The following is a 13,912-nucleotide window of genomic DNA, read 5'->3' as shown; positions in this document are numbered from 1 at the left end:
TGTTTAACAGTTTGAGCCCGCGAGTAGACAGGAAAGAGCGAATGTGGCCCCAGATTTGGAAAAGGTTGAGAACCCTCGCCCTAGAATACATCGTGGCGGCTTCCTGTCTGCTGAAGTCTGTACAAACAAAAATAACAATTCAAGCAAAGAACGGGAATTCTTATAGGAAATATAAACATGATGCATTCTACTACATAGCAGAAATACCGAGTATCGATTATCTGCATTTCTGGTTACAGTAGCCACTTTCTAATGACTAATCAAATCCAAGATACGGAGAAATGTTTACAAGAGAGAGGGGCTGCGTCAATGGAGAAAACTAGGTAATGAGGGAGAACGGCGTGTGTGTGTGTGTGTAAATTATCACATTAGCCGGTCAATTATGATCGGAACATTTTTTGAAATTAACTGTGGTTTATTAACTTATCTAGGACTTCATCTTATGTGATATACGGTCTTGGGACCCCTGGGAGCGCACGTTCGAATCGTTCTGGAGGCAAAGATGACTCCTTTGCGTGTTTCTTTGACCTGTTATCCTGCGTACGTAAACGATCGCCTACATTGTCGAAGTTACTGAAGCCCTTGTCTTTGAAAGCCGTGTAAGAGTTATCACACATGAAAAGTACTGTTAATATAAATGTACGTACCTCACGCCGTCCCAGACGTTTCAGGGGAAAGGGGAATTTGCACCTGAAGCGACGCTGTCTTTAATCATGAATGACTTTCGTCTGTATTTATTGTTGACGTAACTTAAGTGAGTTTGTTGAAAGCGTACAACTAGTGGGAGACCAAACGTCAAAGGTTACGTTACCATGGCAGCACGCGTTCACCTCATTTGTGACCACTTGATGCTTGAATCTATGTCCTTCGTACCTCAAAGGTCGTTCCTTCACAGCGTCGTCGTGTCTGCATTTCGTGAATGCTTCAGCGAACTGACCAAGCCAATAAGGTTTACAACCTCACCTAACTTGAATACACTAATGGACTACATTGATTCCTACTACCAGCTTATAACAAAGGGTTGTCCAGTGTAATGCAGTGTAGTGATTAGTACTGCTCTGTAAAAAAGTGATCCCCTTTTCCACCTTTTAATAAGTACATCGGTTGTTCTGAGCATTTTTATTTTCATCCTATCAACCAAATTCCAGGCCATAATCACATCCAGCCTCAAAAAACACACAAAAGTGTCAAGGTCTATGTGTTAATGAAGTCTTTGTTTTATTTATGGCATGTATTATCAATTTAGTAAGCTTTTATATTCTCGCGGCGGTGTCTACGAAGTGGCGATCGCCCTGATGATAGAGGCAGCAAGGACCCCTGAAACGTTGGTAAACTTCCACCAGACTACATGGCGCTACAGCCCAGAAGATAGCCAACTTCGTTCTATCAATTTTTTGTACGGATGAGCTTTTTATTTTTTAAAATTTCGATTACTTTTCATTTAAAGCAGGATTTCCACCGAACCGATTGAAACAACATTAAATTTCTCCACAACTTTTAACTTGTGATCCAGCCTGTATACCCCTGAAATCGACTTGTGTCTGGTTCATGGGGATCCCCGGGACTGAGTCACGCGCATATCGTGACTTAACGACGCCCTGGCGTCGGTTTAGATCTCAGACTAGATTGCTGTTTTGCAAAAACGATCGATTTCACTCATTTATAGAGGAGTGGCGCCCCACGCATTATTCGATGAGTTTTGTTTCCCAAAGAATAACTATTCGGAGTGCAGTTGTGTCCTCTTGACAAAGCATTCCGAACAAAGGAACATCGCCCACTGTGTGATATGGCGTTTCGGGAGTTGACGGACTACTCCCGTAATTACGCTGACATGTTTATAGCTTTTCTTTCTTAAATTTGTGCATGCTGTCCATCTTGATGTCGAGTATCTTAATGTTTATAAGTTTCGGGGCTCTTTGTAGGTTTCAGGCGGTCTGCGTACAATCGGTGTAGTACTTTGTGCCCTGAAGACATACCGACGCCAATAGCACTGTGACGTCACAACCGTGCTTGCAGTCTGGCATACGTAATTTTTCTCTGTTCATCCTGACATTCCTTTCGAAGCACGCAGCAGAGCAGCGTAAAGAACGGACAGAACGCGATGTCCCACCGTTTGGCGTATTTCACACTTCGCAGCTTTCAATTCTAGTCCCAGCTGGAATTTGCAAGCACCTACACCGAGTCCCTACCAGAATTGTCCGATCAGCAGCGAATTAAAACTGAGCGGAGTTAAAACGTCCAGGATGGCAATTTGTTAGGTCATTTTGATATACTTGTCTTTCTTAAGGGGAAATTAAATTGTGTGTGAAGAAACGTTCCTACAATTTAAGCATGAAATAAATCAGAATTGTAAACATGGTGACAGTGCGAAGCTTTGAGGTTATAGCCAACAATTTTAGCGTACAATCTTTCCATAAATATTAAATTCTTCGCAAAGGAAATGAAAACAATGATAATAACAACAACAACAGTCTGTATCATAGGCTGTTTATGTTTGGAACTTATAAGAATTGAAACTCGATAGATAGATTAGGTAGGTTGGTAGATATCAGCGGTTCGGAGATACTTACGTTTTCCGTCTTCAGTACTGAAGGCAGCATGTCCCCTCGAAACGTTAATATCTACGTGTAAGTCCATTCGGCGTTACTAACCACAGGACGAACATCGACACTTTGCCGACGCAAGAACCTCATATTTTCATAACTGATTTTTCGATTTAAGTTCCACGTAATTTACAAAAACCGTATTCCTGTAATTTCTTCAATGCTGTGCAAAGGAGAAGTTACTTTCGCACTGTTCACAGAAACAGATAAAACCCACCAGATAGCTGTAATCCTATGGAAACCGCTAAAAACTATATTTACTCTGCTTATCATGTTGAGTAGTACGAGGAAAGGTGTCTTGCGGTATCAGTATGTCCCTCTAATGAATTCTGAATAAATTGGCTGACTTCCGAGAAATTAAGTTTTGGAATCATGCTATCATCCCAAATCTGTTAGCTTCAGGCAAAGATGAAGGTTGCATCTTTGCCGCTGTGATCGATTATTGAGGTAGAAACAAGTGCCATTGTGTAACAAGCCGAGATTTAGTATGGGCCTAGTAATCATCTCTGAAACCTACGTAAGTTTGAAGCAGCTTCTATTACAAATGAAACATAACATGGCGAATACCCGAAATATATTTTTACGTCAGATTTTGATTACAGTAGTCCGAACTACTGCAGTTAATCACGTTAAATTTTGAATAGGCTGTTTCTAAATAGAATTCCCATAAGTTCTTTACAAAACATTCATGAGGCGAACAATTATAGGCGGGATAAAATTTGGTATCGACGTTGTATAAAATTAAATCATCTTGAATATTTCCGTCTTCTGGGTTGTTGCGCTGTGTAGTCTGGTCGATGTTAACCAACGTTTCAGAGGTCATACTGCCCCCGTCATCAGGGCGATGAATATCATATTCTACACAGCGCAACAACCCAGAAGACGGAAATCTTAATACTCACCGCTGTGAGAACCTCAAGTCTTACTTAAATCATCTTATTTATGAAACGTTTTAGACCTTTGTCTTGCTGGTTCCTCTCTCTCTCTCTCTCTCTATCTATCTATCTCTCTACCCCCCCCCCCCCCCCCCCAAGAATTTAACGTGTCGCGTTGCTGGTTGTCACTGATAATACCACATACTAAAGAGGGCTCACTTCTTTCTGAAAAACGGCGATAAGACGTCAGTCGAAACGAGCGAATAATATCTGGGTTGCAGAATTCTGAAAACTTGTTCGCGTGGTCCACTTCTACTCGTAATTCCTAGCGCTCAGGCATGTCATGATGCTTCTCAACGTTGGTCTTCAGTACCAAGACGGAGGCAATGTTTCCCCGAAACGCTGGTATCTACCCTACGAGTCCACACGTCACTACGACTCTCGGAAGAACAACACTGACAACTTCGCCGCTGTGAGAACCTCATTTCATACATTAATGTTTTAATTGAAAACAAAAAGATTTCTAGGCAAGAAAAGATACCATATGCAGGGGTCGGCAACCTTCTTATGCGGCCGCGGCCACATACACAAACACATTATGGCCTATCTGTGCTTTTGGGCAAACAATCTAAAAGGTACATTGTTCCGTTGTTGAGACCATATGAAAGTTTACAAGACGAAAATTACTGTGGTGTTAATAGCTGAATTTTTTTACGAAATTAGCAGTCTTTAGAGTAAACTAAGTTGTATGGAGAAATATAGGTATTTTCCATGTTTGTTAAGAATAAGTTCCGCGTGTTGTTCATGATATTATTAATTTCTTTCTGTGGCCCTCGACCAACATATGAATAGCCAATGCGATCAGCTGTATAGAAAAGGTTGCCGACCCCTGCCACAGTGCATTCACCTGACTTACAGTAAAATAATTCCACCCACAGCTGTTTAAGCCAGATAACTCATGCACACTCATGATTCATTGTGGCCTATTGTTTCATGCCACACTTTTGTTAGAGGCTTGTGTAGACAGAAGTGCGCCCTACTGTTAAAAGGACCGTTGAATGAAAGTAGGTTGGATTGCTGTACGCACTGACACAGAACGTGTGAAAGGTTCTATTTCGAGTACCAGTCTCACTATCATGCCGGAGAAGTTGCCAAACTTGTACAAACATTATTATAACTAACTCTATGGAAGAGTTCTCCTTTTCTACCTTTTGTAGAATAGGAATTATCACCTGTTCCAATTCATTATTTTAGTCACTCAACTTCGTGGTCACGCAGGCAATAAACATCTCTAAAATGTCGACCAGTTTCAAGCAGACAACACGGTACAACATCCCCGAAGACAGCCATCATTATACTCGCCGCCACGATAACCTGAAATCTCACATAGCGATCGTTGCTAATCTTCACAGCTGTTTCCATCTCGTCATACAGCATTTTTATGTGAGGTTTTCATGGCGGTGGCGATAATGATTACGTTCGTCTTGGATTTGGCGCCGTGTGGACTGGTCGGTAGGTGCCAACGTTTCGGAGAAACTTTTAGTGTTGTTTTAATCACAAATAGTGACATTTTTTCTTTAGTGCTCTGTGGAAATTTCATCGTTACAATTGGTTCAAGCTTTACCCAGACTGCGCTCCCCGGACATGTCCTAGTTTTTGACGTCCGGATGCGTGCCAGGATCTGGTGTCGCCCAAACTGGTCGATTGCTCTGTGCGCGCCGCGTCCCCGAACAGTACTAATAAAAGGTGTTAACTAACTCAGTTAAGTGAAATGTAAGGGTTACATAGCCTTGCATTCTTAGATAACTTGACGTTTGTTGTCAGATGTTTTCCACGCATCGAGATCTGATGGCAGTAGCGCTCGGCTAAAAGAGAAGCCGGGCCTTTGCAATTCGTTTGTAATACCAAGTGAAGGCTGGATCGGAATACTCACTGACTCGTATCGAGTGTTCAGCGTGTTAAAGTTATATGTGAATTATCCTGATGATGAAGGCGGTGAGATCCTCTGGAGACAGTAAGCTTCTCTGAAATGCCGGTGAATATCTACCAGACTTCACGGCAGTGATATACCTCTGAAGACGTACAGCGAGAGCCTCGTATCTGACCTGCATGTACATGTTTGTTTGTTTTATTTTGTATGATTTGTTTAAACTAAACGGCTAATTTTATTGTTCATAAAAACTATGAGCTTAGCAGCCGAGGATCATTTTACTCTTTATACATCAGTAAGCCTACATTTTGTTGCAGAAACATGTAACGCACGCAAGTGACACCAATGATTAGTGTGGTTCCTTGAGAAAGACAACTTCGGAGACAGATGTAGACAGAGCGATATTATTGAAAATGTCTTTCAGAAACTGATGTTGAATTGGACTTGTCCAGGACAGTGACCTGTGAAAACTTTTTTAGTGACGGCGATGAACTTCCGGGGAATAACCAGGGAATGGGATTGAGAACTAGTCTGTTTCCTCTCCGGTTGCAGATGGCGTTATCATTTGTTTCAGCCCAGTTTTTTCGTGCAATATTGATCTTACTATATGCAAAAAGCCACGTTCTCCTTTCCGAATTGTAATTTCGGAATATGGGAAAGCGAGTGTCTGGCTGTGTAAGAGATCTCGAGAGGATCTAGACATGGCTGATACAGAATAGTGAAATTCACACACTGATGATCATTTCCGTCAGCGGAAACCTGGAGTTGCATTTCCACTGATAGAAATCTGTGAAATGGAGCTGGCCTTTGTGTGAATGCTACCATCGTGAGCATGGCACGAATGCGTTGCCTGGCAACAAACATAAACATCGATTTCATGCAGACGGACTTCTCAGATTAGCAAGAAGTTATCTTGTAGCAGTGGGAACAACAGTTGGGAACAGAACCGTGATCGCCCTGATGATGGATGCAGCAAGCATATCTGAAACGTCGGTAAACTTCAATCAGACTGCAAGGCGCAACATCCCAGAAGACAAGTCAACTTCACACTCATCGCCGTGAGACCCTGAAATCTCACCAAATGATGTACCGTTCAGAAACAGCGCCAGCTTTCGTAGAAACTGCTTCGTTTTGTACGTTTGTATGCAGTTCTATTTTATTCAATCAATCTAGACGCTGCTTACGCAAAACGAACAAAATTTTATGGGCTCCAACTTCAGTTTACAACTTTGCCGTATGTGTGTCCTTGTGTCACATATTTTAAATCCTGAGCCACTTTGTCGAATTTGGTGAAATCCGGCATACGACACTCAACTGAAAAGGTAGAAGCATAGTTCCACTCGGTGCTTTTTAAGCAAAGGCCATGCGTCCTCAGCCTCGTTCCAAATAAACATCAATATTTCACACTCGCGTGTAGGATGTATGCCCACCGATTAATCACGAAAAATCATTTTGAACGACAGCTTAGAATCTGAGACCCAGTTTGAAGTAACGTAGTTTGCGAAGTTTGACTTTCCCGGGTTCTGACGCCGTTGTAATCTTCTACGTGGTTCATCTGACTTCGACGGTGGAAGATGTACGACCCTCCGAAACCGCCTATAGGACTACACGGTGTCGCAACCCAGAAGTCCACAATCGACATGTTGTACTTAGTTCCCGTAGAACTTGGACGAGACGGCGTGAACCCGGCTGCAAACCTGTCTTAATTTTTGGACCTGAGACTGTCTGCCCTTGAGCGCGATGCGGTGAGGCTGTTGACAGCAAATGTTTCCAGGTCAGTGCTTCCACGTCCTGAACTCTGCAGACAGCCTCATGCTTACGTGAGTACAGCAGGCTGAATAGACCATGTCTCTCTGCAAGGTTATTTAGCGTCATACGTAAAAGGAACGCCGATAATGGATCGTGATATGAAAGGACGCTTAATATTCAGAAACCAACTGACCCTGCAGTGCTGTGTTAAAACGCATACAGTCTAGAAGATAAACATTATGTAACTTTTATTTATAAATTAGATAACGTTGTATACAAAGGTAAAAACCACTTATAAAGACGGTGGAAGTGTGTTAGTCACTCAGTTAATATTAACAAACAATGCAGACGTGGCTTAACGCACAAGAAATATGGTTCCTCAATCATACACGATCCTCCTTTTGATTAGTTGATAGTTACGCAGATGTTTAAGAAATTCCATCGTGTCCTACGCAGCTAATGGAGTTGAACAAACAATTCGTGAATTTATCGCCTCGTGCCTTGGGGTTCTTTGTGGAAACCAGGCTGGAGGCTCGTGTCTGGATAGGCATTCTTATTGACATATTTTCTACGGAATTCCCATGCCATTTCGCCGACGTCATTTTTTTCAACGAATCTTCGATATGTGTGCGTGTCTGGCTCTTACTCGCGACACGCCTGGGTCGATTTCTGAAGACAGTCAATGCATGCGGCAAATCGCTTCCTGTTTTCACTGTCCGAATTAAATGTGCATGTGAAATTATTGCAAATGCTACGTAGGTGTGGCCATGCTAATGGCACGTGAGTAACTCAGGACAATTACTACAGGTGGTACTTTGTCATCTGTAATCTATAATACTTTTTTTTTAAAATGCAGCGTCCCGGATGTATCCGATTTTATCACGCTTTGCCTCAGCCTCTCCACATAAATGCCTGAATTAGACCCAACAGTCTCCTTTCCCGCCACTTCTAGCTCAGGAATAGGAATTATCTTCGTATCTCAATAGATTCTGTATAATATTCTGCTCAAATATACAAAGACCTGTTCCGGTGGTGGATCGTACAAACAGAACCAAACATTACGATTAAAAGGCAGGAGCTTGCGTATTTTGTGTGCGAACAGTCGTAAAAACATTGCTCATAACAGCCAACAACAAGAGCACTAAAGCAGAAACAAAAAATGTTTTTAGATCCGTCTTTATACTAGCGGACGTTGCTTCTTCATTAGGGAGTTAACACTTCGTTACTGCCACGCAGACGTCATTTCTTTTTCTCGATTCGGATTGCGTTGTCCGACGTCTGTAGCCTGCTTCTTAAATACTATCGACGTCCTGGTTAAAACTATAGCACATTGATGACATACCAAAACTACGTGGCCATTTGGCAATTTTCATTTGTGCGCCGTGGCAGTTACTACAACCGCTGGTTACATAACTTGTGGGCCAGCCACTTTCTCTGTTTTCTCACCCCTACTTTTGGCCACACGAGTTGTCGATACTTTGGCCACCAAGATTCTAGGCTGATTGTTCTTTTTCTTCCTATGTTCTTGAAGATGTTGCGTGAAAACTCAGAGCTTCAGCTACGTCAGTGAAAGAGAGGCGGTAATTTCTACAAAATCGGTGGCATTTTCTGACAATGCCTTTTTCACAACACTACATTGTGAACCAAAGGAACCATAAAACACGGGTAATGCTGGCACATGTCTTAACCCACACGCTCTGCTTCTACAGCGAAAAAGGCGGTCTTCCCCCCTTCGTCCCACCCATATGTGTATTTGTAACGGTCATCCAAGCTCGGGGTTATGTAGCGGCTAAATTTATGTTGAGAATTAGCGCTGTGTCACTATCTGAAGGAAATTATTTATTTCCCTTTTGCCCTTTGGGAACATTTTCAAAGAGTGAGTTTCAAAACCAGTATGCTAAACTTGATCCATGAGGGTCGCCGTACTGATAACGCTCAGTCCGCGATTTGGAACTTTGCGTCATTACTGCGTCACAAGCGATTGTGAATTACTAAATGAGTGGCAAACTGACGAGATGTGGGCGGCATTCCTATAAACGGTTCCCTACCACCCCCGAAACAAAACTTTCTGTGCACTCACAGTGGAGAACGGAGACCCGTGTCCTTATAAATGCAACGAAATTCGCTGCATCGACACTTCTCGATATGGAAACGGCAAATGTTTCTGTGAGGGCGGTTTGTTTTGAGTTGAAAGAGTGCGAATGAATTTTTAAGATGGCTGTCTTCTGGGCTGTAGCGCCGTTTAGTCTGGCAGAAGTTTACCGACGACCACACGGCGCCTCGACACAGAAGTCGGCCATCTTCATACTCTAAGTAAAAGACAGTAGTATGAAGGTTCATTACAGTTTTTGATTGAACCAGCAGACATACTAAAACAACTCGTAAATTGAAAATAACGTACCCAATAAAACATGGGTGGCATTGATATCATTTGGCTTTCTGCTTTGTTAGCCAGCTAGTTGAGACGCTCCCGACGAGCGTAACAACGCCACAACGCCGGGTTAACTGGATCTGGCTAACGATTCATTTCTTCTGATCAGTTCTGCTGCGTTCCAGCGTACGGACGAAAGTAACTCAGAAGACATCGTGTTTTTGTTTTTAAAAGTGTCAGCCGGTGTTACGCAGCCAACGCGGTTAACATGAATGCTCTGCCCCGGAAACCAAGTGATGTGAAGGAACCACGTTTAATAATGATGATAGCTCAAATGACAGACACACAAAACTGAACAGACATGCATAAGCGTTGTATAGATAGATCTACCTCAGCTAGGGCATATTCACAAAACTTACTGCTTCAACTAGTCCAGTGCTGCTCCAGACGCTGTGACGCCGACACCGCATTGTTTGCAGTGTGTGACGACTGGCGCCGCCACTGGCGTTGCCTTTTTAGCGTCATTGCTGCGTGTGATATCTGGCCGACCGCTACTTTGCCACCCTCATTTTTGCCAGGTTGTAGACCGCCGTTAATTTCCTCGGTGTTGTCGCTTGTTGTTTGTCGCTTCACTGTGTTTCTACCTGTGGCGCTGTCGGCAGTTGCTGCGACCTGTGAAGTAATGGCGGTCTGAGTGATTATTAATTAGAGGGGAGTGCTCCACTGACAAGGTGGGGAACAATGGATAGCTGTTGAGAGGCAGGTACCATCTGTCCTTGTCTCATGCCAGTGTAACGTTTGTTTACACACAGGGAACTAAAGATACTGGGGCGTCTGTGGTGGTCGGGTGTACTGTCTTTTACGGGTAAGTCCTGGTGTTGTGTGTAGGAACTCCGGAAAATGCTTTATAATTTAACAAAGAACATTTATAAGTTTTTCCAAAAAATATAATAAACCCCAATAGTAATGGGTCTAGTAACATTCTATAACATATTTATAATTGTAAGCAATAATGGAAAATTTGATCTGACTGTGATTGTGGTTGGATGGTCACAAACCCAGAACGCTAACTTACGGGATCTGGTTTATATCTTCTCGCTGTATTACATATTAACTTACATTAACGAAATATAATATTAACAACATACGATCTGTATGACTAGACATCAGTGCAGTAGAGAACTTTACGAATTCCACTCAAATATTTTAAGGTGTCATGATTGTGGACATTACTATTATTAAGTGACTGTCTTCACATAACAAATATATTGTATATTTGTGCAGTCATTTACCACGTTTCTTGACTTTTACTTTACTGTGCGACTTGTTTCAGACTTAATTAATCCATCTTCGGGCCTGAGACTGTCCTCGTAAACAACTCTTTTATGTTGAATATCAAGTGTTTGTGAAATTATATTTAGAAAGTAAATAATAAAATATAGCAATCCACACTCGTCATCGTTGTATCGTCATATAAGCAGCTAGTTTTTAATTAAAGATTAAAATATTTTAAAAACTTTACTTCGCATGATATCCAGTCGTAGTTCCACACTGAGGGTGAATAAATATTCAGTATTAGGTGTATAATCCGCACCCATTGTCGCTTGTTACGTGAAGGATGTTGTACCACAGCACTTAACAGAAGGAAATGCAAGTTACCAAGTTAGTTGTACAATTACCCTCATTTCCGGCTTACTTCGCGTCTCTTCCGTCCACTTTTCCTAAGAGAACAATTTGCAGTGTGTTCTTCCGTCCGCCGTCCGTTAGCCGTAATACAAGAAACATGGGCTAAGGGTAAGTTGAAATGAACTGGCCTTTCGACGGACTTATTTTTATTCATTCAAAGGCTGGTATAGGGGGCACAGGTTACGGGTATTTCTTCTTAACTCTGCGCGTGTGAGTGTGGTGAATGAATGATACAAATTACGGATTTCTACACAGGATAATGTATGCAGCTCTTGCGTTCTTTGTATGTCTTGGCTGGGAACACTCCACTTCAAAGTGTCCGTCCAACTTGTTGCAGCTTGTTTACTTTAAAGTGCCTATTTGTTATGCCACTTAATTACGCTGTATCTACTGCCAAGGCAATGCCGATCTCGTCCTTGTTGATAAGTTAACGCTCGTAGTCTGATTCGCATGCAAGCGCTGAAGAAAGCAGGCAAACGCACTCTGTCGATTCTCTTGAAAAGTACTGTTTTATTGGTTCAAAAACAACTCATCTGATGAAGATGCCTATTCGTGGGTTATTGCGCCGTGTAGTCTGGTATAAGTTTACCGACGTTTCAGAGGTCCTTGCTGCCTTCATCATCAGGGCGATGAGTAAGCCGCGTGGCTGGCTTCCTCGGGAACAAGTTTCTTATGATGCTGGTCGAATCGGAATTGCGCAAAACAGAAAGCAAAGTCGTGACCATGTCTTGAGGTCACGTGGTCACATGGTACGGAACCTGAGGCATGCCCTTCAATACTGGGGTTGCCTCTGGCTTCTAAACCTGACGTTCGGCTAGCACACCAAAGCGGAGTGAATAAAAATCATGCACGTGGGAAAGGAGTTCTCTGTGGTTCTCTATGATCGAACAGAATTCTATCACATAACAGAAGGAAAAGCACGCCTTGCGTAACACAGAATGGCCTACTATGTATTTGAAAAATTTTCATTGATTTGATTACACATGACATGAACATGAACTGATAGCTAAATCACAGTCAGTATGATACATATAGAAAGCAACGATCATATTTCCAGTGTTATTTTTCTGGACTTTACTCCTTTCCCGTTGTGCTGGCAGATGAATATAACACTTCTGTTTCATGGCTTTCGTCATGGTGTTGCGGACCAACGTGAGAGTGATTCAATGCTAATTAAGTGCGACGCACTTCCTCACGTGGTTGTGTAGTGACGGCCGTTGAACCTGCAGTCTTACAGCCGCGTGCTTGGTTGCATCGTGTCGGTGGATAGTCAGGAATACTTATAATTAATGTGTCACAAATGGGATGTAGACGACCATTGCCCAGAGTGCGCATGCAACAGCCAATCAGCATAGAAGAGGATTAAGGGAGAGGACAGATTTCCCTTGACAGGGGTGTCCACCATTCATAAGAATGACAATATGACTGAGCATTCCGTTATGTTCATGGACGTTTTAGGACGTAGATTCTTTTATATAAGCAAAGAGTTGCGTAGAAATGCCGTCTTTAACCACATTCAAGTTGTAGTTCTGTTCTCTTGCGCACTTGAAGTTTTCTGACTCATTAGACAACATTAACGAACATCGGCGAAAGGTATTCGAGTAAAGATGGCTGTCTTCTGGGTTGTGGTGCCGTGTAGTGTGATACAAGTTCACCTACGTTTGTGCATCCCTGACCTGTTGCAACAATAGAAACCGTCGTATCTAAAAATGTCTCCGGTCAGCGAACAGTAGGAAGACAGAGATTAACAACTTTGTTAGCACGAGAACAGCGCTCCTTCATCCTCAGTGTCGTCGTCGTCGAGATGTGAAAACGAGTGACGTTACTGTTTCGCGAAAGGTTCCCCCCATGACGGGGCAACTGTCAGGATATGGCCTCAGTACCCGCAAAGACATTTAGGAGCTGTTTTATATCTGCGTTTTTGAGCACAGTGCATAACACGAGACCCTGATTTTTGTTCACACGTTTCATCTCTGAGTGTACTAAACGGACTTCGTTTACCACTTGAAGCCGAAAATCGTCTACATAATATTACAAGATTCAGTTCCTACCGAAAAGAAAACTTTTCTCCATTAAAAATATCAGTTGGTCAGTAATCGCTGTTTGTTCCGAGAGCCATACACTCGGTGGGCAAAATGTACAGTTATACAAAGTTAATGCAGGTAGTTACTATGGGTCTTGAAAAGGTTAAATTTGGTATTTGCTTTTAAGCAAATTTAATTTTCGTATATGTCCAATGTAACCGCTACTTTACATAAAGCTCGAATCGAAATTTATGCATTTCATCGAGAAAATATTCATCATAAAACTGCCGCATGCATAAAAGTAGGCCAACACTTCATCGAAAATATTTTCGATATGGTGAATATTTAACGCAGTACATGGGCGAATAATTTTTGACTTATGCTGTTTGATCTTTGTAACGGCAGGGTTGTATTTGCAGTGATGATTTTGTGACTGCGCCATGGTATGTGAGGAGACGATAACTTCCTCCGAAACGTCAGTAATCGCCTGCAAGATTACATGGCGTTAGAACCCAGAAAATCACAATGCACGCTGCCAACAGTAACTAAATATCAAGGTCAGCTTTTATTGCATAAGCTGAAGCCTTATTATTTTTCTTTATGTTTAAAACAAGTCGCGGTAATGTAACAAACTTAACTTCAAGTCACGCTGATAAATTTTCTATTCGACTGTG

At 42.3% G+C, this 13,912-nt stretch overlaps 2 protein-coding genes across 3 annotated transcripts in view; one reads left to right on the top strand and one right to left on the bottom strand.

Moving 5' to 3' along the window:
* Dredd (Caspase-8 Dredd) overlaps positions 1 to 13,912 on the top strand; it is a 67,599-nt gene that overhangs the window by 28,888 nt on the left and 24,799 nt on the right. The window lies entirely within an intron of this gene.
* Positions 1 to 13,912, bottom strand: part of LOC110835031 (transmembrane protein 198) — a 42,529-nt gene that overhangs the window by 23,845 nt on the left and 4,772 nt on the right. For both annotated transcript variants that reach the window (XM_022074852.2, XM_087340118.1), the window contains exon 2: positions 9,948 to 10,200. In XM_022074852.2, coding sequence (XP_021930544.1) covers positions 9,948 to 9,998 — 51 coding nt within the window. In that variant the 5' untranslated portion in view covers positions 9,999 to 10,200. The remainder of the gene's footprint in view (positions 1 to 9,947; positions 10,201 to 13,912) is intronic.

Source organism: Zootermopsis nevadensis, unplaced genomic scaffold, assembly GCF_977971745.1.
Source record: "Zootermopsis nevadensis isolate Lab colony 2312 unplaced genomic scaffold, Znev_1.0 Znev_ptg000061l, whole genome shotgun sequence".
Taxonomy (NCBI): Eukaryota; Metazoa; Arthropoda; class Insecta; order Blattodea; family Termopsidae; genus Zootermopsis; species Zootermopsis nevadensis.
Note: the sequence above shows the minus strand (reverse complement) of the source record. Positions and strands in the feature narration are given on the sequence as shown.